The sequence below is a fragment of the Trachypithecus francoisi genome, unplaced genomic scaffold, assembly GCF_009764315.1.
Source record: "Trachypithecus francoisi isolate TF-2019V2 unplaced genomic scaffold, Tfra_2.0 Lachesis_group3, whole genome shotgun sequence".
Lineage (NCBI taxonomy): Eukaryota > Metazoa > Chordata > Mammalia > Primates > Cercopithecidae > Trachypithecus > Trachypithecus francoisi.
Genome location: NW_022681468.1, coordinates 120,626,137 through 120,649,124, shown reverse-complemented (window position 1 = coordinate 120,649,124; position 22,988 = coordinate 120,626,137). Strand labels below are relative to the sequence as shown.

At 48.3% G+C, this 22,988-nt stretch overlaps 1 protein-coding gene across 1 annotated transcript in view; it reads left to right on the top strand.

Moving 5' to 3' along the window:
* CORO2B (coronin 2B) overlaps positions 1-22,988 on the top strand; it is a 153,355-nt gene that overhangs the window by 112,353 nt on the left and 18,014 nt on the right. The window contains exon 3 of the mRNA XM_033189603.1: positions 8,511-8,627. Within this exon, the coding sequence (XP_033045494.1) occupies positions 8,511-8,627 (117 nt within the window). The remainder of the gene's footprint in view (positions 1-8,510; positions 8,628-22,988) is intronic.

Genomic DNA, 22,988 nt, shown 5'->3' with positions numbered 1-22,988 from the left:
TGAGCCACCGCGCCCGGCCTCCTACACTGATTTCTAACGACTTTCCTCCCTGGTTTACTTGGTGTCTCATCTACATCCTGAAACAGAAGCCAGCATAGCAGAGATGCCTTAGAGGCAGACAGCCAAGTGCAGATGATAGCTCCTCACTTCCCAGCTGAGTCACCTTGGGCAAGTCGCCTCCAAGAGCTCAGTGTCTCATCCATAAAATGAACTGCTACCAGAGGGTTATAAGGATTTAATAAAACCTTATAGGGTTGTTACAAGGATTAAATTTTAAAATGTCTATAAATTGCTTAATATGGCCAGGTGTAGTGGCTTATACTTGTAATCCCAGCAATTTGGGAGGTCGAGGCAGGTGGATCACCTAAGATCGGGAGTTCGAGACCAGCCTGACCAACATGGTGAAACCCTGTGTCTACTAAAAAAAATTACCTGGGCACTGTGGCACATGCCTGTAATCCCACCTACTTGGGAGGTTGAGGCAGGAGAATCGCTTGAACCCAAGAGATGGAGGTTGCCGTGAGCCGAGATCGCACCATTACACTCCAGCCTAGGCAACAAGAGTGAAACTCCGTCTCAAAAAAAAAAGAAAAAATTGCTTAACACAAGGCCTGGCACTTTGCAATCACTCATCAAATAGTCTTTGATTATCACTATTGTCTTCTTCATGGTAGTTCTGGCATTGCCATCCCACATCTTTTTCACGTGGACTCAATGTGGATTCCTGTGTTCTGTGCTGGTACATCAGAAGCATGGCACTCTGTGGTTGCAGGTATGTCTTGCTTCATAAAGTAAAAAGGGAAACCATGAAAAAGTAGTAAGGGTATCAGACCAGGGTCTGGGAATCTGGGAAGCCCAGAGAGGCCAGGAGTTATGTTCAAGGTCACTGGGCCAGTGAGTGCCGGAGCTGGGTGTGGAAATCCTGCCTCCTGCTCAGTCTGTTATTTCTGCCTCACTAAGCTGATTCTCTAGGTAAGAAAACATTTTGCTTCCATGTACAAAATTCAGCTCTGCAGTGATGGGAGAATCTAGGAAGCCGAAGCTGCAATACAGGTTGGTTTGAAACTGTCTCATCCCCAGTCAGTTCACTGGGTTCAAAAAAATCCTGGACAGGGGCTGAGAGCACCCACCGCTCCCCTGGACAGCCTGCTGGGTGAGCTACACCCACGGACTCACCATGCCACCAGACTTTCCAAGAGAGGGCCCAGCCATAGCTGCCTGAGTGCATGCCACACACACACACACACACACATTGAAATGCACTTTCAATTAATTATATAATTTTATTTAATTTCAAAGATGTATTTTCCCTGGTCTTATTCTGTTTTATGTTGCTGTAACAAAAACCACAGACTTGGCAATTTATAATACACAGAAATGTATTCGGCTTACGGTTCTGGAAGCTGGGAAGTCAAAGAGCATGATGCAGGTATCTGGCAAGGGCCTTCCTGCTGTGACATCCCATGGCAGAAGGTAGAAGGGCAAGAGAGATAGAGCAAGAGAAGACCAAACTCACTTTTATAACAAACCCACTCACAATAACTAACCCACTACCAAGATAAAGACATTAATCCATGCATGAGGGCTGTGCCTAATCTGACCTAATCATCTCTTATAACCACTTCCCAACACTGTAGCATTGGAGACTAAGTTTCCAACACGTGAACTTTGGGGAACATATTCAAGCCATAGCACCCTCCAAACCATCCATGTGGTAACAAGGGTGTAGAGAAACCTGTATGAACAAATACATTTATGTTGCACAAAAGCTTTCGAAACATGTAAATCTGGTAGGCACCAGTCTGCATATTATTCTTTAAGACCTGTTTGCTTGAAACCAGAGAGGAGTATTTTTCAATCAAGGCTATGGGAGGTGTGTTTTTTGTAATAGTATCTGTTTTTTAATAACAATTTTATATGTTTGTTAGAATTAGAAGCTGCTAGTAATATCCAACTATTCACATGTTGTCACTATTAGCATTTTGATGTATTTTCTTGTAGATTGGTTTTTTAAAAAATAGATAGGGATCCTTTTATATGTACAGGTTGAGCATCCTAAATCCAAAAACCCAAAATCCAAAATGCTCCAAAATCTGAAACATATTGATCACCGACATGATGCTCAAAGTAAATGCTCTTTGAAGCACTTTAGATTTTGGATTTTCGGATCTGGGATGCTCAACCAGTAAATAAAATGCAAATATTTCAAAATCTGAAAAAAAAATCAAAATCTGAAACACTTCTGGTCCCAGCACTTTGGATATGTGATACTCAACCTGTATAGAACTTGATTCTGTTTTACTAAGTGTAGATCTTTAGCAATGCTCATGCCACGAAATACTCTTTGAATATATGATTTTAAATGACCTCAGAATATTCAATTATATGGGTGTACTGTAATTTATTTTGACAATGTCCCCATTGCTGTCCCTATGATAAATAACATGGTGGTGACTGTTTTAGTGTGCTTCTCTGTTGATTTCCCTGGGGTATATTCCCAAAGCAGAATTATTGGTCAAAGTTCATGAACCTTTTAAAAGTGTTGGAGAGGTTCCATCAAGTGGATCTCCGGAGAAGTTGCCCTACTTGACACTCCCACTCATCCTGGAGCAGGGCGTCCATGCCCCTCTCCTGGGGCTGGGGATCAGGTTATATCTAAAAGACACCCTATCTGCCAATAACTCTGTCTGTTGGCATTGGCACACAGGGTATATTTGAGATACAACCTGATCCCCAGCCCTGGGCTCTTCCTTGGGAAGACTCAGAGTGCACAACAGCTGCCATTCAACATTTGACATTGAAGGGCTGTCCCAGCAAAGAAGGGCTGGATTTGTTCTGTGAGCCCTCCAGGATAACACCCACAAGAACAGGGTGAAGATCTCCCTAAGGGTTATAAACTCCAAAGAATAGGTCTCTTCCTCCACCCCCCACCCCAGGCAGCAAAGTCTCTGCCCCAGCTCTGTTGAGACTGAAGTTCTCTGAGGTTGAAGGACCAGATGGCAGGTTAGAGCCCTGGACTTCTGAGAACCCTACCCCTGGGATAATTCTGTGAGTTGACCATCTAAACAGTCATTGTACAGTCATGTAACATTGAAAAATCTTGACTCCATAGAAGCTCACTAAATCTCTGTTTTCTTAGTTGTAAAATGGGCTTGTGATGAGGATTAAATTTGATTATATTTGTAAATCAATACAAATGTGTTTATATTAATATACTATTACATTATCAATAGGTATGTATCAGTGTTGGTGTAAGTGGATTAGTATGAAGCATGAGAAAACAGCATTGTATAGCAGTTAGGAACCAGGCTTTAGCGACAGAACCAAGTTTGGTCTCTGGTCACACTCCCTATACAGAAACGGTAACTTGTACAACAGAGGCATATGTGGGGCTTGGCGATAAAATTGCTCACATTTAAAAAAAATTTACAGTCAGCTTCCTTTACAACATTTGACAGAGGCATTATGTTTTTTCTTTAATTTTTATGTTTGTTAAAGTAATAAATGTGCAGAGATCAGAAGGTCTAATAATGCTGTATAGCCTGTAGCACTGCAAAGTGATGTGCTGGGGTTGGCTTGTGCTGGCTCGTGAGAGCCTATTGGTAAAATTTCTAGAAATTTAGGAGTTTTGCAAGCTGGTTGTTAAACAGAGCCATTATTATAAACTACATTGAATAAACTTACAATTAAGTTATAGTAAAAGCAGAAGTACTAAATATTAAAAATTTATTACTTCCCAATTATTTCACTATTATCTGTGTTCTTGAGGTTATCTGTGCCTATTACATTTCCATAGTGGAAATATTCTGTAATAGTGTGCTGAGAGCCTCTTCTATCTCTGTATCTGGTGACATTAGCCTGAAATCACTGATCGTGGGAATATTTACACCACAAAAATTGGCAAACACTATGAATCAGTGCCTTTTTTAATCTGGAGACCCAGTTGTTAAGCATCTACAACCCACTACTGCCTAGAGCCACAACCCCTGTCCCGTCTTGTGACACCTCTGCATTTCCTACTCTGATTTTAGCTGTTTCTTTATGCACTTACCCCCATATTTCTTAATTACATGCTTCTACCACTGCATCTTGATTTTCAAGTATTAGACATGGCCTATTGGCTCCCTATTATGGAAAATGAGGCTCTAGCTTTTTTCCAGCTCTGTCTCTCTTCTTACTACACACACATACACACTTTCCTTGCCTCTGTCTTCCAAGTACAGCATAGCACAATTCTTGCTTAAGGTATAAATATTTGGCCAGGCACAGTAGCTCAAGCCTATAATCCCAGCACTTTAGGAGGCTGAGACGCGCGGATCACGAGGTCAGGAGATTGAGACCATCTTGGCTAACACGGTGAAACCCCGTCTCTACTAAAAAATACAAAAAACTAGCCAGGCGAGGTGGTGGGCACCTGTAGTCCCAGCTACTGGGGAGGCTAAGGCAGGAGAATGGCATAAACCTGGGAGGCGGAGCTTGCAGTGAGCTGAGATCCAGCCATTGCACTCCAGCCTGGGAGACAGAGCGAGACTCCGTCTCAAAAAAAAAAAAAAAAGATATAAATATCTTATTTTTTACATTATTACAATCATGTAAATATTGTACATAAAGCATTAAGCACTGTGATCACATTAGTTTTCTTTCTTTTTTTTTTTTTTTGAGACAGAGTCTCACTCAGTCATCCAGGCTGGAAGAGAGTGGCATGATCATGACTTATTGTAGCCTAGGCCTCCTGGGCTCAAGTGATCTTCCCACCTCAGCCTCCCAAGTAGCTGGGACTATAGGTGTGTGCCACTACACCCAGCTAATTTTTTTGCTGTATTTTTTGTAGAGGTGGAATTTTGCCATGTTTCCCAGGCTGGTCTCGAACTCCTGGGCTTAAATGATCCACCTGCCTTAGCCTCCCAAAGTGCTGGGATGCAGGTGTGAGCCACTGTGCCCAGCCTACGTTAGCTTTCTCAGACAACATTTTTTCTTGGAGGTAATAATTGCATTTTTAAATTTGCTTGATGTCTCTATAGAAAAGTGGTTTTCAAACTTTTTTTAAGCAATGGAGCTCATCAGTCTCTAGAAAGACTTGTCTTCTTCCTGAGTGCAGGACTGTGGCCACTCCCCCTTCTAAATAGGCTCCTCTCTTTTCAGAATAGGTTCCAGTGATGTTGCCTAACCTGCCCCTCCAGTGTATCACCCATGGGTTGCTGGCTAGAAGCTCCTGTTATCTGATGGCCACCTATTGACTGGTTTGGTGCCTCTCAGATTTGCCTGGGCTGGGCTGGCTGCCAAACACTTAATGCAGACAGCCTTGCTCAGGGAGCACTCCAATGCAGCTTTTGAGATCAGACAGAAGGAATGACTCTGTCAGAGAGTAAGTGAGCTGTGGTAGCAGATGATACAGGGCCTATCCGCCCGTGAAAAGTCTGAGCTGCAGGAGGGGAGCTGGCCAACAGTGACCAGTAGGGTTCAAGAACACTCGCTTTTGAGAATCACACCTGTGTGGAAATCCCAGCTGTGCTTTCAGCTGCTTGACCTTGGGCAAGTAGCTTAACCTCTCTGGGCCTTAATTTCCTCATATCTAATTAACAGGGTTGTTTCCAGAGTTAAAGATAATGTGTGCAACCCTAATAAATCTCAGAGTCACATGTGACCCAGCCCCTGCTTAGAGTCTCATTTTAAAAAATCATCTTCAGCTGAGAGCAATGGCTCACGGCTTTGGAATGCCAAAGCAGGTGGATCACCTGAGGTCAGGAGTTCAAGACCAGCCTGGCCAATACACGGAAACCCCATCTCTACTAAAAATATAAAAATTAGCTGGGCGTGATGGTTGATGCCTGTAGTCCCAGCTACTCAGGAGGCTGAGACAGGAGAATCGCTTAAACCCGGGAGGTGGAGGTTTCAGTGAGCCAAGATCACGCCACTGCACTCCAGCCTGGGCGACAGAGTGAGACTCTGTCTCAAAAAATAAATAAGTAAATAAAAGTTAATATTAAAATTTAAAAACTTTCTTTTTTCTTTTTATTTTTTTGGAGACAGAGTCTCACTCTGTCACCCAGGCTGGAGTGCAATGGTGCGATCTCAGCTCCCTGCAATCCTCGCCTCCCGGGTTCAAGCGATTCTTGTGGCTCAGCCTCCCAAGTAGCTGGGATTACAGGTGCCCACTGCCATGCCTGGCTAATTTTTGTATTTTTAGTAGAGACTGGGTTTCTCCATGTTGGCCAGGCTGGTCTCAAACTCCTAACCTCAGGTGATCCACCTGCCTCAGCCTATCAAAGTACTGAGATTACAGGAATGAGCCACCGTGCCTGGCCTAAAAAATTATATTCTAACAGCTCAAAAGTAATTTAAAATATATGCCAAACCTAATTACATCTTTCATAGAATATTCAGTATTCATAGAATATTGATATCATAACTGATATCAACACTCTCCAAATCCTTTTTCTCTATCCTCTAATTTTCCACTACATACAACATCAGTTAGGTTCTCCTGGGTCCAGCCTCTGAGGCTTTTTTCCCCTCTCTTTCTCTGCCTTATTCTGCATCTTCCATACCACTGCCGTTTTCTCCAGTCCTGTTTTTTCCTCTACCCATCCTGCCATGGCTCTGTTGCAAAAGATCAAACGATCTGGAAATGAGCCGATAGAGATGCAGGCAGGAAGTGGTGGGGAAGAGGTCATGGCAGGACACACACTCTGAAATAACTCTTCTTCATCTCACTGGGAAGTGCCAGGCATGTGCAGTAGCAAGCACTTGGCAGAAATTGGTTCTCTTCCTCCTCATTATTCTGATGAGGAATCTGAAGGAGAGAGCGGTATGACCTCCTAGACCTCCCTCTTTTCTGACCACCTACCCACTGTTAGCAGATGGACAGTAACTGGAGAAACCTCCTTGCTTCCTCTCCTTCAAACTCCCCCAAAAAGTAGCATGAAAAAGACCTGAGAGATGGAAGCATAGCTTCTGCCTATTCCCCCTCCCTTCTCTGCCACCTTTGTAGCCGCTAAACATGAAACAGCTCTTCCACACCCATCCACACCGCTTGTTCCATCCTTTTGTGGACTCACCCCCTCCTAGGAAGTCATGGACTGAGCACCTACTGGGTACCAGACCTGTAAGGGGCTGGAGATTCAGAGACGAGGATGACACAGACTCTGTCCTCAGTTGCTCACAGGCAAACAGAACCAAACTGCAAATCAGATCTGGTTGTGGTTTTGTTTGTTTGTTTGTTTGTTTGTTTGTTTGTTTGTTTTGAGACAGAGTCTCGCTCTGTCACCCAGGCTGGAGTGCAGTGGCACAATCTCGGCTCACTGCAACCTCCGCCTCCTGGGTTCAAGCGATTCTCCTGTCAGCCTCCTGAGTAGCTGGGATTACAGGCATGTGTCACCACGCCTGGATAATTTTTGTATTTTTAGTAGAGATGGGGTTTCTCCATGTTGGCCAGGCTGGGCTCAAACTCCTGACCTCAGGTGTTCTGCCCGCCTTGGCCTCCCAAAGTGCTAGGATTACAGGCGTGAGCCACCGCGCTCAGCTTGGTTGTGTTATGGAGGGAAGCACAGAATGCTGCGAGAGCACAGAAGAAGAGATCTTCACCCACTAAGGTATCAGGGAGGACTTTCTGGAGGAGGTGTTATCTAAGCTGTACGATAATAAGTGCTGTCATATATTGAGCATTTACTGATATTCTCTTCACTAAGTGCTTTGCTGTGCGTATTGGCTCACATAATTTCACAACAATGCTAAAAAGTAGACATCGCTATTCTCATTTTAGAGAGAGGAAACCGAGGCTCAGAGAAGTTCATTAACTTTCCTAAGGCCACAACTTTCACTGCTAAAAGGTAGCAGAGCTGTGATTCAAACACAGGCCTGTGTGACTCTGAAGCCTATGCTTTCAACCACAGGGTACTGTATACCGGTGTTGAAGATGTACACTGCACAAGGATGCTCGTTCATACCGTGGAGAGAATGGCTTGTGTAAGAGTGTATAGGCGGACCCAGAGATTCAGGCCTCTCCGCTGACTCCCGGTGCAGCAGGAAAGAGCCTCCTCCTGATCCAAACCTGACTATGCCCTGGGGGAAGCAGGGAGTGTGGGTCCCAGGGAGAGTAGGTGCAGCCCAGTGTCTGGGTGTGCGTGAACGGGGCAGAACGTGGGCCTGTGTGTGTGCCACCAGGGCTACTGCCCGTCAGGCTTTGGTCATTCCAGCTTGACTTTAAACACTTTTACTTCGTGCAGGGGCACCTTTTCCTCATTTGCAGAGGTGTGTATGAACGAGCAGCAGCCTGCCCCACCACGGCTGTGTGGCCTCCCTGCACCATTCAGTATTGGGGAGGACACAGCCACAGAGCAATGTGGCCCAATCTGACTTGGCCCAGCAGGGCCCAAAGACAAAAATAAAACACAGGTGATTCCTCCAGGACCTTCCAGTCCAGTTGAGAGGCCCAGAAAAAAGGCACTCCATTCAAGGCCACCCCAGGGCCATCAAACTAATCTCCTTCTCTCTCTCTTTCTCCTCTGCAGACAGGCAGGATTGAGCCCAACTACCCCAAGGTCTGCGGCCACCAGGGCAATGTGCTGGATATCAAATGGAACCCCTTCATTGACAACATCATTGCCTCGTGCTCAGAGGACACGTCGGTGAGCGGAGGGTGCTCCTGGAGGAGGGTGGGCTCAGGCCCTTCCCTGCTTCCTCGGGAGGCCTCTCTTCCTCCCCTCCTCCTTCGCCCTTTGACCTTCTTTTCCTCCTCTTTGTCATCCTTCCAGCAAGCCCTACGATGGGGATGGGATGGGAGCTGGGAAAGAACCAAGGGAAAAAATCTCTGCTGGATTCCACAGTTCTGTGTTTTCAGTGTGATTGAGCTTGGAGGTGTTGCTTTTGTAGGTGAGAATTAGAATTTAAAAATTAAGGGTGTGATTCAGCATTCGTCTATGCTCTCTAAAGAAGGGCAAGGGAAAGAATATGAACAAGGAGGGACGGAGAAAAGGAAGGAACTGGATGGGCGTGAGGAAAGGAGCGCCTGTTCTTTGCAGCCTGGGCAGGGTAAATGTACCCTCTGGTTTGTCCTCTCTGAGTCGTGGTTTCTAGGAAAGGAGACTTAGCTAAGAGAAGAGTCCTGACTTTTCCAAGGACCCACACTGGTGACCCAAAATTTGAACTTCATGTTGTCCCAGCATTCAATGAGAAGAGAGAAGAAACAGGAGAAGGGAGATAAGTAAGAGAGATCAGGGAGGAGACAAAGAGAATAGGGAGAGAAGAGATAGGAGAAATGGAGACGGGAGGGAAAGGGGGAAAGAGACAATTTAGAGAGAAGGATAAAGAATCCAGGGAAAATGACCTGGGTGCAGTGGGTTCATGCCTGTAATCCCAATGCTTTGGGAGGCCAAGGCAGGAGGATCACTTGAGGCTAGGAGTTTGAGACAGCCTGGGCAACATAGTGAGACCCCCATCTCTACAAAAAAATTGAATTAAAAAAAAAAAAAACTAGCTGAGTGTGGTGGTGCACACCTGTAGTCCCAGCTACTAGGAAGGCTGAGGTGGGAGAATCACTTGAACCTGGAAGGTCAAGGCTGCAGTGAGCTGCGATTGCACCACTGCACTCCAACTTGGGTGACAGAATGAGACCCTGTCTCAAAAAAAAAAAAAAAAAGAGTTCAAGCATGGTGGCACATGCCTATAATCCCAGCACTTTGGGAGGCTGAGGCAGGTGGATCATTTGAGGTCAGGAGTTCAAGACCAGCTTGGCCAACATGGTGAAACCCCATCTCTACTAAAAATACAAAAATGAGCCAGGCGTGGTGGCCTACCCCTGTAATTCCAGCTACTCGGAAGGCTGAGGCAGGAGAATCACTTGAACCTGGAAGGCGCAGGTTGCAGTGAGCTGAGATTGCACCACTGCACTCCATGCATTTCAGCCTGGGCGACAGAGCAAGACTGCCTCAAAAAAAAAAAAAACAAAACAAAAAAAAAAAAAGAGAGAGAATCCAGGGAAAGTAAAATCTGAAACTGCGTTCTGCCCACTCCTTCCTCAGACTCTACCAACTTTCACCAGTGGAGGTAGGGTCAGAGGTGCTGGCAGTGGTCTTCCAGAGGGAGGGTCCCATACTGTGTTCCACACTGCCCCTGAGCAGCATCCGTACACCAGCTTGGAAGAAAGAGGAGATTTCAGAGCCTCAACTGAGCTGGTGAGGAGGGCCCTTGTGTTCCCAGATGAAGGAGGATCAGCCTAAGCCCCTGATGTTCCCAGGCAAAGGAAGATCCCAGCCTTTTAGTCAGGCCACAAGCATCCACCTGATGCTCACTGGCAGAGCCTGGGTACCAGTCAGATTTTCAGGAATGTTGGAATGGAAAGGAACTTCAGAGCTGATGTCTCCCTGTCTTCCCAGACTGGACTGTGAGCTCTTGGGAGCAGAGACCATAACCTATTTGGTTCTGCATCCCATGCATCCAGCACAGGGCCTGGTACCTAATAAATGCTTAGTAGGTGTTGGGTAGGATCGATGGATGCATGGATGGATGGATGGATGGATGGATGGATGGATGGATGATGGATGGATGGATGGATGGATGGATGGATGGATGGATGGATGGATTGTTGGATGGATGGATGGATGGATGGATGGATGGATGGATTGTTGGATAGATGGATGGATGGATGGATGGATGGATGGATGGATGGATAGATAGCTGGATGGGTTGTTGGATGGATGGATGGACGGATGGATGGATGGATGGATGGATGACTACATTGATGGATAGAGAGATGAACGAGTAGATGGATGATAGATGAATGAATGAAATAATGGATAAGTAAGTAGATGACTGTATGACAATTGGGTAGGTGGATGAATGAAAGATAAACAAATGAACAAGTAAATTAATATAGTCCATCTAATCAGCTGTCCAAAGAAAGAGAGATTCACAGTAAATAGCCTCCATCAGTTCACACGCTGAGGGTGAATGTCAGCTGACACAGTACCTAGTACATGGGAGAGTGGTGAGGAGGTGACTGGAAGGGTGGAGTATGCTTGACCAGCCCAGAATCCATCACAGAGGGCTCCTGAGAGTGGCAGCAGTGAGGGCAGGGCCCTTGGAAGCAGAGAGAGCAAGAGCCTGTAGTGAAGATGGTCCATCAGTCTTCAGCAGCCCCAAAACCAAATTAGGGACTGTGGTCAGGGATCAGGACATAGGCAGGCCAGGGCTGCAGAAGGAAAGGCACAGATGCTGGAGCTAGGGGACACAGAGAGTTCACCGGTTGCTTCCTGGGCTGGGAAGGAGGCAGATGAGCTGGTGGAGGCTGGAGAGCCCAATGGCCAGCACAAGAGACCTGGGCTCAGTGGGAAAGAGGGCAGGTGGAGGTGCTGCCCATCCTTCTCTCCGGGGTTCAGGGAGCCCAAGAAGGAATGCAGTGACCACAGCTGGCTCCATCCCTGCCTGCTGAGGTGCCGGGAGAGTTACGGGAAGGGCTGACCCCAGCTGGTGTCACCAGTCAGCAGGTAGTAGATGCCCCTGAAACTCAGGACTGCTCCTCTACCCACTCTGGGCTGGGCCTTTCACATACATTTAGCCCTTAGAGCCACTCTGTGAGACAGGCATTGCCACTCCCAAACTGAGGATAGGTAGGTAGGTCACAAGCCAGGAAGTAGAGGAGCAGCTATTTTACCTGGCCCACTCACTGCAGAGCCCATGCTCTGCCAAGCTTCCTTGCCACAGACAGCCAATGCCATCTCCCAGCAGCTCCTGTCTTACCCAGAGACCCAGCTAGGATAAGAGATGAGCAGTGCCCGTCTTGATGTAGAGGGGACAAAGTAGACCAGTGCTCCTGAAATCACTGGCCACCCAGGTTCCTCCTCAGGTCTCAATTTCTCCTGCCTGGCTCAGAGTGAGAAGGATCTGCCCAGTCCTAGCTTGGCATCTTATTTAACCTGATATGTGCCTCATGCTCCAGGACCCCAGCTTGTAAACAAGACATCCATGGTTTGTGTCCAAGAAAGCCCTAAGGCTGCTTTCCTGGCCACATGAGCCAAGAGACTCTCTTCAGTTTTGCACACACTGACTGAGAGAGCACGGTATACCTCACACCACCCTGGCTGCTGGGGTCCAAAGAGCTCAACCTTGGGATTTGGTAGACCTGGACTGGAATCTCAGCTTCACCATTTACCATCTGGGTGGCCAAGGGAGTGTTACTTGGCCTCTCTGAGCCTCGCCTTTGCTCATCTCTGAAACAGTAAGATACCTCCCTTTGGCTATGGTGATGAAGATGAAGGTTACCCTGTGTCCTGTAGTATGCCTGTCCCTTCGTCGATACCTGCTCATCTCACTCCTGCTCTGGAAACACCCCTAGCAGAGGGGCAGAGGGGCAGAGGGGCAGAGGGGCAGGGCCCACCCCACCCACCAAAAGGTGGTGCAGAATGAGGTCATTGCATCCATCAAGGTCAAACAAAGGGCCATGCACACAGGATTAGTTTTGAGCAAGGTGCAGAGAGGAGAAGAGGTAGTTAGCTGGACTTTGGAGAAGCAGGACATTGACAGACAGAAAAAGGGTTAGAGAAGGAGTCCCAGGAAGAGACCCAGTATATCCAGTGTGCTTGGCCTGGAGAGAATGCACATACAGTGCACTTAGAAAAGGGAGAGTCATCTAGTGTGGCTGGAGCCCTGGCGTGGTGGTCAGTGAGAGGAGCGGGCAAGAAGGGAGGCTGCGCAGGGCAGTTGGGCCCAAGGAGAGAAGGCTTAGGATGCAGGGTGAGCAGCCCAACTTTGCAGTGAGACCTGTGCTTCTCAAGCCATCTGAGCATCAGTGGACCCTACCAAGTGTGGTGCATGGGAGACACCAGTGGACCCTACCGAGTGTGGTGCATGGGAGACACTACACGCTCCACGGAACCAGGGAAGGGGACCTGTGTGGATGGAGGGGGTCACAGACAGCTTTATGGAGGACATGGGGCCTGAGCTAGCTGGATACAGGTGAATCAGTGGAAAGAGGGGAATAGCAGAGGGGTGTGGCTGGAGGAGTGAAGGGAAGGGACATGGGCTCAGAGCACAGGAAGGGAGGGGTTGGCCTGGGCTGCTGATCCAGAGACAAGGAGATTAAGTCTCTGGATCAGAGAGGAACTAAGCTCTCGCTCCGGCTGCCAGGCCAGCTGCCCCAGAAGTACAGCCCTGAACCCCATCTTGCCCGGGTGTCCACCCCTCCCCACCTCGGGGCTAGGGATCTTGGCACTGAAGCCAACAGGTCCCTGAGGCTGGATCCCAGCCTCTCCTGGAGGAGGCACTCTGAGACCCTGAGGGAGGTGCCTTGCCCAAGGTCACACAGACAGCCTGTGTCCTAGGAAGGTCCCCTGACTCCCAGTCTGCACTCTCAGCCCCTCACTGGTGGCCCTGGTTCTACAAAGGAGGAAACTGAGGCTCAGGGCCATGGTGGACTGGGCTGACAGTTCAGATTCATCCACACTCAACATTGACATCACAGCGTCTGCTCTCCTCAGGGCCCAACCTGGATGCTGGGGGAAAGCACAGGAGAGGCAGCCCCCGCTGCAGCCTGGGAGGGGGTGGGGCGTAAAGGAAATGGAGTTTGCAGCTTCCAGGGGGTGGACAGGAGGTCAGCACTGCTGCCAGGGCCCTGCCCACGGCCTCCCTACCTCCATCAAAGCGCCTGAGGCACAGGCCACCTAGGCACCCTCCCTCCACTCATTCCAGCTGGAATGGTCAACTTGCTGCACACCAGACACGACATTCAGACCCAGGGTTGGGAGGTCAGTCAGCAAAGCTGCTGTGTGTGCCAGGCACTATGCTACATACAGGACTGGGGACGGTGCCAGCCTACAGGGGCCCAGAGGGAAGCTCTTCACAGCAAGTCTGGACCAGTTCCCCTGGTAGTGCCTGCCCATTTCACCCCCAGCCCGCCACGTCCCTCTACTTGTCTCTCAGAACATTCAGAGGACACTGGTGGAATTTCACGAGCCCTGATTTCCCCAGCTCCTTCCCCATATCCTCCAGTCCTGCAACCTCCAGTGAAATCAGTCCCCGTCCCCCAGGATCCATTTCCCCTCCCTGAGCAGGAGGAGGTCCTCTGGAGTCTAGCCTCCATCCCGCCAGGGATCCAGCAGAACATACCCAGGCCCTTCCCCAGGGGCTTCGGGCCCGAGGGAGGGCTGGGGGCCATAACTCTCCCTGGCATCTGGCAGAATCCAGTTCTTTCCGCTGCTGGGTGATGTCACCTATTGTTGAAGGCTATGCTTTTTATAGCTTCTGCCGCAGCTAGGGAGGGTGGCTGGCAGGCGGCAGGGAAGGGCGCTATCGGTTTCCAAGCCTCGTGCTCCCAGCCCTTCTCCGGGGGCCAGCAGCCGCAGAAAGAGAGAGGTTTCTGTCATCTCAAGGAGAGGGAGAGAGTGATCCCAGGAGAGAAGGAGGAGGGAGAAGAGGCAGGTGCCTCTTGCTGGTGGGCCAAGCTCCACATCTTTCCTTTGCCTTTTATCCAGGCTCCTCCATCCTGTGTCTGCTCTCCTCACCCTGTACATGATGCCCCTCCCTGAGGAGCTGGGGGTGGGATGGACAGGATGTCAGCCCTGCTGGAAGCCACCCACCACCCTGCCTCCCGCACACCCCTGCCTCCCGAGCTCCCGAACCAATACTTCTTGGAGCTGGAAGGGAGTGATGCACTTTTGTAGAGGTAGAAGGAGGGTAGCTCTGAGGGGCCAGTGAGCTGAGTGAGTCTTCACCAATGATTTAGCAGCCACAGAGAAAGCAGCAGTATGGCTCCATAGCTAAGCAGCCAGACTCAGAAGTCCCTAGGCTTAGGTTCAAATCCTGGCTCTGCCACTTCCAGGCTCTGTGATCTAGGACTAGTTTCTTTACCTCTCTGAGTACCAGTTGCCTACTACCCTAAAATAGGGATCATCTCGGGCTCTGAGAACTAGATGAATATAAAAGTGTTTTGTGTCCCCTAAGAACTCCATAGACATTAACTGTTACTTTCTTTTCCTTAAGTGAGGGCCCAAGAGTTTTTAAATAACTTGCCCAGGCCAGGCAGTGTGGCTCATGCCTGTAATCCCAACACTTTGGGAGGCTGAGGTGGGTGGATCGCCTGAGGTCAGCAGCTTGAGACCAGCCTGGCCAACATGATAAGCGGAAGGACAGATCATGTCCTCCTCAGGGGGTTGGGTTCAGCCCAGGGAAGAAGGAAAAATCAGGTGCGGGCATGGGCAGAGTGTGGAAGAGAGGAGGAGGGTAGTCTGCCTGATTCCGGTTCTGAGTTTGAACCCCAGCTCCTCCTTTCCCAGCTGTGACACCTGGGCAAGTTTCCTCACCTCCGTGGGCCTCATTTCCTTATCTGTGCAAGGACAGTCATTAGTAGAGTCATAATAATAATAGGCAGCAGTGTCCTTTCATGCATCCAGCACCACAACGACCACTTCATGCATCCTGTAGCAGCGCCCTCCCAGGACGCGCAGCAGTAGATGCTCAACAATGTTTCCTTCTGGGTCCTCAGTTCGCCCCTCCTGCCTCCCTGAGTTTGGTGGGATTTCTTTCCCATATTGGGAAACAGTGAGTCCGGTGCTCAGAAGACGTCAGAATCAAGGGAGACTTTGAGATTCTACCTCTTGTTTAGATGAATGATGATAAACTCAATTTTTAGAATGAACAGAATGATTGACAAGAAACAGGGGGGAGAGAGCTCCAGGAGCCTCCTGGCCCCTAAGCAAACACCTTCAGTTTTCTCTTCCCTGCGGGAGACATCACAGTTACTGTGCTCTTGGAACCAGGCATCATCTCTGTGGATTGGTTAGATGGAAATCTTGGAGCCAATGATTGTGTATTGTATACAGCTAAATTGGAGGCTTCTTGAGGGCAGAAACCATATCTTTTTTTTTTTTTTTTTGAGACAGAGTCTCACTTTGGCACCCAGGCTGGAGTGCTGTGACACTACCTTGGCTCACTGCAGCCTCCACCTCCTGAGTTCAAGTGATTATCATGCCTCAGCCTCCCAGGTAGCTGGGACTATAAGCCCATGCCACCACTCCCGGCTCATTTCTGTGTTTTTAGTAGAGACGGGGTTTCACCATGTTGGCCAGGCTGGTCTCGAACTCCTGGACTCAAGTGATCCACCCACCTTGCATCCTAAAGTTCTGGGATTGCAGGAGTGAGCCACTGCGCCCAACCCAGAAACTATATCTTTTTTTTTTTTTTTTTGAGACGGAGTCTTGCTCTGTCACCAGGCTGGCATGCAGTGGCGCAATCTCAGCTCACTGCAACCTCCAACTCCCTGGTTCAAGTGATTCTCCTGCCTCAGCCTCCTGAGTAGCTGGGATTTACAGGCATGCGCCCCCATGCCCCAGCTAATTTTTGTATTTTTAGTAAAGACAGGGTTTCATCATGTTGGGCAGGCTGGTCTTGATCTCCTGACCTCAAGTGAACTGCCCGCCTGGGCCTCCCAAAGTGCTGGGATTACAGGTGTGAGCCACCGCACCCAGCCCAGAAACCATATCTTATACTGTCCTGTCACTCCCCACACTACCCCAAAACACATTTGTTTGTTTTTTGAAGTAGCTACTAAGGGGTTAGATATCAGATCTTCTCCTAGCTGCTTAGGCCCGTGGTGAACTCCAGCTCCTCCTGTGAACTTCTGTAGCACATATACAGACATTGGGTCCTGTCTGCTTGCTGTAGTGTGTAATAAGCAGCAGATCCCTTAAATGGAGTAATCTGCCCCTTAGGAACAGTGTCATCAGAGGGACTAATAGTCCTAGCCCTAAGTCACGAGCAGTCATGACCCTCAACGTGTCAGAAAGCAGAGATCCAACCAGACACCTCCATAATCATGTAAGCATTTTAAAGATGAAGTTTATGCTGCATTCCATAAAATGGAGACATATTTCATAACGTATGTATTGACTATACAGGGGGCAACAAAGTGCACATGAAATATATAACTTGGCCGGGCTCAGTGGCTCATGCCTGTAATCCCAGCGCTTTGTGAGGCCAAGATGGGCAGATCGCTTGTGCTCAGGAGTTTGAGACCAACCTGGGCAACATGGCAAAACCCTGTCTCCACACACACACATACAAATACAAATATTAGCTGGTCATTGTGGTGTGCATCTGTAGTTTCAGCTACTTAGGAGGCTAAGGTGGGAGGATGGCCTGATCCTGGGAGGGGGAGGTTGCAGTGAGCCGAAATTGCACCACCGCACTCCAACCTGGGTGAGAGAGCAAGACCCTGTCTGAAAAAGAAAAGAAAACTATAACTCAATTACATCTAAAGTTTAACCACTATAAAACTTGGGTATGATCCTTAATTAATATGAAGTAAGCATCCTTAAGTGTTATTCTTTGGTCATCTGCTTGGTAGTATATACATTTTATCTTTACTTAGTATTTATAGCAGCTCTGCTGTATGGGTATAATTGTCCTTACAGGTGTGAAGACAGATGTTCAGAGAGGCTAAGAAACTTGGGGAAAATCTCACAGCCAATAAGGTCAGAGCCTGGATTCTAACGGAGCTGTCAGACCACAAAGCTTCTTGCTTGTTGGCCAGCTGCTCCCTTTCCCATGTGCAGGGACAGTTGGTTTTGTAGCTTTATTAACTGTGCTTATCAGCTGCCTTGCCTTTGCCTTGTCTGCAGTGTCTGCTGTCTCCCCAGCAGGACTGACAGCTACTTGAGACTAAGAACCGTTCCCCCATATCTAATCTGTTTGGCACAGAGAGGACCCGGGTATGTTCTGTTGGGTTGAATATCACTGAGTTAAACAAGGCTCTGACCCAGGGACCTGTGAAGGGGACAGTCCCCAGCAAGGCTGGCTTGCTGGAGAGAGTGGTTTTGCCACTTCTCCCCACCCTTTCCTTCCAGAAATCCAGTTTGGCAAACGCTACTGAGTTTCCTGTTGAATTGAAGTAACCTCCCAGAGCAACCTCTGAGCAGATCCGCAGGGCTCCTCCCATGCCTTATCCACTCTTTGTTTTCAACAAAACCTTTGAATACTAAGGGATTGGAATTCCTTTCCTAGCTACTCAGGCCCACTGTGAACTCCAGCTCCTCCTCTGAGCTTTGTAGCATGTGGTGCTACTGTTTGCTGTAGCCATGGGTCAAGCAGAGCCAGTCTCCTTCTCCCAGTAATGTATTCAGTGATGTCAAAGCAGAAAAGTTTGGAAGATTAACTAATACTATCTAAATGTGCAGATGAAGGTCGGGTGCCGTGGATCACTTGAGGTCAGGAGTTCGAGACCAGCCTAGCCAACATGGTGAACCCTCATCTCTACTAAAAGTACAAAAATTAGCTGGGCGTGGTGGTGGGTGCCTATAATCCCAGTTACTTGGGAGTCTGAGGCAAGAAAATTGCTTGAATCCAGGGGACGGAGGTTTCAGTGAGCTGAGATCACACCACTTCACTCCAGCCTAGGCGAAAGAGCAAAACTCCATCTCAAAATAAATAAATACATAAATAATAAAGTAAATGTGCAGATGAGAAAACCAGGACCCAGGGAGGGAAGTGGCTGGTATCAAATGGGGATAAAGCAAGGCACCTGTCTCCCTCTCTGTGGGATATTTATTCATCTGAGTCCCCCAAGCCCTGCCTGAGACCCTACATCCAACAGTTCTTGGTGAAAACGGCTCTCTTGGTTTCCATCTGTAGCCCTTCATTCCATGAGACTTGAATCCAGTCAAGGGGCTGGAGCCTGGGCACAGACACAGCTACCCCCATCTCCCATCCCCTAGGCTTAGCCCCTAGGCTTCTAGGCAGAGCTGTCACCCCAGCATATCAGCTCGTGTATCTAGAAGGCTTCACACTTCCAAGAGCTCTGCACCCAGTTCAGTTGAACCCACACACGTCTAACAGGTACAGTCTCTATTTTCTGGATGAGGAGCCTGAGCCTCAAGACAGGTTAACTGGCTTGTTCAAAGTCACCCAGCTAGTAAATAAGATTGGAGCCTTGGCTGGGGCTCACCACACAGCCCCCCAGGTGACTCTACCTTACCCTGGCATAGGTTTAACCCAGAGATACCTCAGTTACTGGGTTGCTCAGGAATTAGGGTGTCCTGGGAAAGAGTTTTTTTCTGAGACTTTGGGCCCAAGCAGAGCTTCTTCTTGCCTCAGTGACGAGATATGACACACATGACCTCTGGCCTCCTCTGCCACCAGCCAGCCTGCTACGAGCAAGGCTGACCCCCCTGCAGTTTCCCTACCTGCTGCGCCTGACCCCACACACGCTGGGCATTTTTCTGCCTCCTTACCCCTTCCAACATCCCAACCTGTCTTTTCAAACTTAGTTCAACATCCTCTCTTCCAACACTGCTTTCCCAGACCCTCCCACCCCGGTGCCCCTAACAGCTGGGTTCAAGCTTTCTGAACAGCTCTGTGCCCCCACAGCCTCTCCATCTGCCTACATCACTCAGTGCTGCTCAAGGGCAGGTATGGGCAAGTTCAACACCACACCCCACTGGCTCATAGGAGGCCCTTGGGAGGTGTTAGCGGGGTTAATGAGCCTCAACTTTTGGTTTCAAAGATCTTTCTTGATGGCCAGGGGCAACTATTCTGCTTCAGTCAATGCTTATGTACCAAGATACAGTGTGAGACGTCCCTAGACAGAATCCTCTGCCCCCAAACATCTCATCCCTTTGAGTTTGAAAGCTTCAGAGCTTCCTACTCAAGTGCAAACAAGGGTAGCCAATAGACATGAGAAAAGATGCTTGGTATTTTTTTTTTTTCTTTTTTTTTTTTCGAGACAGGGTCTCACTCTGTCACCCACGCTAAAGTGTAGTGGTGTGATCATAGCTCACTGCAGCCTCATCTTCCTGGGCTCAGGCGATCTTCCTGCCTTAGCCTTCCCAGTGCCTGGGACTACAGGCACATGCCACCACATCCAGCTAATTTTTTCCTTTTTTGTAGAGATAGCAGTCTCACTATGTTGCCCAGGTTGGTCTTGAACTTCTGGGCTCAAGCAATCCTCCTGCCTAGGCTTCTTATTTTGAGACGGAGTCTCACTCTGTTGCCCAGGCTGGAGTGCAGTGGCACAATCTTGGCTCACTGCAACCTCCACCTCCCAGGTTCCAGCAATTTCTCCTAACTCAGCCTCCTGAGTAGCTGGAATTACAGGCGTGAGCCACCACACCCAGCTACCGCCTAGGCTTCTTAAAGTGCTAGGATTACAGACGTGAGCTACCACGCCTGTCCTCGGTATTTCTAAGAATGGAGGGAACACAAATCCAAACACCAGGTGGCATTTTTGACCTATCAGATGGGTAAAAATCCAGTTTTTTAAAGGTATAGTTTTAGAGGCATAATGAAGCAGTCTCAGACTCTGTGGGTTAAAAACTAGGACAGTTTTTGGGGACAATTTTACAGTAACTATAAAAAATATGAAACACGTATAGCCATTTTCCTACAAGAATATCCACACTAATGCACAAACTTGTATTTCGAGCGTGTTCGTCATAGAATGAATTGTAATCATGAAAAAAAAGTGAACAGAACTTAGATGTCAATTAATAGAGGTCGATTAAATTCATCATGGAACGGTCATACAACAGATGCCTCTCTGGCCACTTAAAAAGATAAGGTAGATATTCATGGAGTGGTGTGGAAAGATGCCCGCTATCTGTTATGTGAGAAGAGCAAGTTGAAAGAGAACATGTGTAATAGTATCCCTTCTGGGTAAAAAGAAAGAAGTGTGTGTGTCTACGTGTCTATGTCTGTCATAGGTGGGTGTCTAGCCCAAGCATTAGTCTCCCAACTTCAGGGTCACCTTTCTTCAGTACATTTGGGGACAGAAGGAATGTGTTTTGTTGGTGACTACTGAGTTACGTACTCAGCAGCTTGCTCCCCCGCACCCTCTCAGCCACTTCCAGACCAGTCTTCATCCCTGAACGCCCTTATGCAGGGGCTGTTGAGGAAAGAACACTGGGGTATTCCGGGCCTCCATACATCAGTCCCCTCCCCGCATTCCCCCCTTCCACCATCTCACAGGACTGTGTGGGAGTGTTGGACTTTACTCGAGGTTTGGAGCCACCAAAGGGGATGACAATGGAGATGGGAAAATATTTCTTTTTTTGTTGTTGTTGTTGTTGTTGTTGTTGTTGTTGAGACGGAGTCTCGCTCTGTCGCCCAGGCTGGAGTGCAGTGGCCGGATCTCAGCTCACTGCAAGCTCCGCCTCCCGGGTTTACGCCATTCTCTCGCCTCAGCCTCCCCAGTAGCTGGGATTACAGGCGCCCGCCATCTCGCCCGGCTAATTTTTTGTATTTTTTTAGTAGAGACGGGGTTTCACCGTGTTAGCCAGGATGGTCTCGATCTCCTGACCTCGTGATCCGCCCGTCTCGGCCTCCCAAAGTGCTGGGATTACAGGGTTGAGCCACCGCGCCCGGCCGGAAAATATTTCAAACTCTCCCCAAATTATACACTTTTTCTCAAGTGGGCTTTTGAAATGGATTTACTGAAACTGAGAATGGTGCACCCTTGACAGAATTTGCCTTTCTTACCCTGAAACCTCCCAGTCGACAGGCACAGGAGCTGGCTCTGTGGGGGAACACACGTGAGGGAAATGCTCATTTTTTTTTGTTTTTTGTTTTTTTTTTGAGGCGGAGTCTCGCTCTGTCGCCCGGACTGGAGTGCAGTGGCCAGATCTCAGCTCACTGCAAGCTCCGCCTCCCGGGTTTACACCATTCTCCTGCCTCAGCCTCCCGAGTAGCTGGGACTACAGGCGCCCGCCACCTCGCCCGGCTAGTTTTTGTATTTTTAGTAGAGACGGGGTTTCACCGTGTTAGCCAGGATGGTCTCGATCTCCTGACCTCGTGATCCGCCCGTCATGGCCTCCCAAAGTGCTGGGATTACAGGCTTGAGCCACCGCGCCCGGCCAAAATGCTCATTCTTATAGTCTGAGGAGGCACCAAGAAAGAAAATTTGTCCAAAGAATGCCCTGAGGGGCACCCCATTTCCTAGCCTTGCTCCTAGGACCTCTGGTCTGCCTTTGGCTTTCTTCCTTTTTTTTATTTTTCTGTGACAGAGTCTCACTCTGTTGCTCAGGCTAGAGTGCAGTGGTACGTTCATAGCTCATTGCAGCCTTGAACTCCTGGGCTTAAGTGATCCTCCCACCTCAGCCTCCTGAATAGCTGGGACTACAGGTGCATGCCACAACACCTGGCTGATTTTTTCAATTTTTTGTAGAGGCAGGGTCTCACTATGTTGCCCAGTCTGGTCTTGAACTCCTGGGCTCAAGTGATCCTCCTGCCTTGGCCTCCCGAAGTGCTGGGATTGCAGGCGTGAGCCACTTCACATGGCTTTGGCTTTCTTTAACATGCTTTCTGCGTTTATTCATAGCCTTTGGAATTGTAATCAATTGACTAGTATTACATATTGATATAATGTATTAAATTGTTCTTTTAATGTTGATCATTTACAGTGCTTCTACATTTTCCGTGTAAATGATGTTGCAGTGAACATCTTCATGCATGGAGATTTTTGCTTATATTGTATTTTAAGAGTGAAGTTACTGGGTCAAAGAGTATAATATAAATGTCTTTATGGCTCCTACTAAAGATTGCCAAATTGCTTCCAAAAGAGTTACTCTGATTTATAATACTACCAACATCCATTCAATCTATAACTTCCAGCATTACCTTGCCAACACTGGCTCTTTTTATTTTTTTGGTTGGCTATTTTAGCAGATTACAAATGATATCTCAAGGCTGTTTTTCCTGTTTTTCTTCTTCCTAGCAAGGGTGGAGTTCAGATTTTCAAAAGGATTTTTTTGTTGTTGTTTTATTGTTTTTTTTGGTTTTTGTTTTTGTTTTTTTTTGCTTTTTTTGAGACAGGGTCTTGCTGTGTTGCCCAGGCAGGAGTGCAGTGGATCTCAGCACATTGTAACCTTTGCTCCCAGCCTCAAGGGATCCTCCCATCTCAGCCTCCCAAGTAACTGGGACTATAGCCATGCGCCACCATACCCGGCTAATTTTTGTTTCTTTGGTAGAGACACGGTTTCGCTGTGTTGCTCAGGCTGAAAGACTCTTTT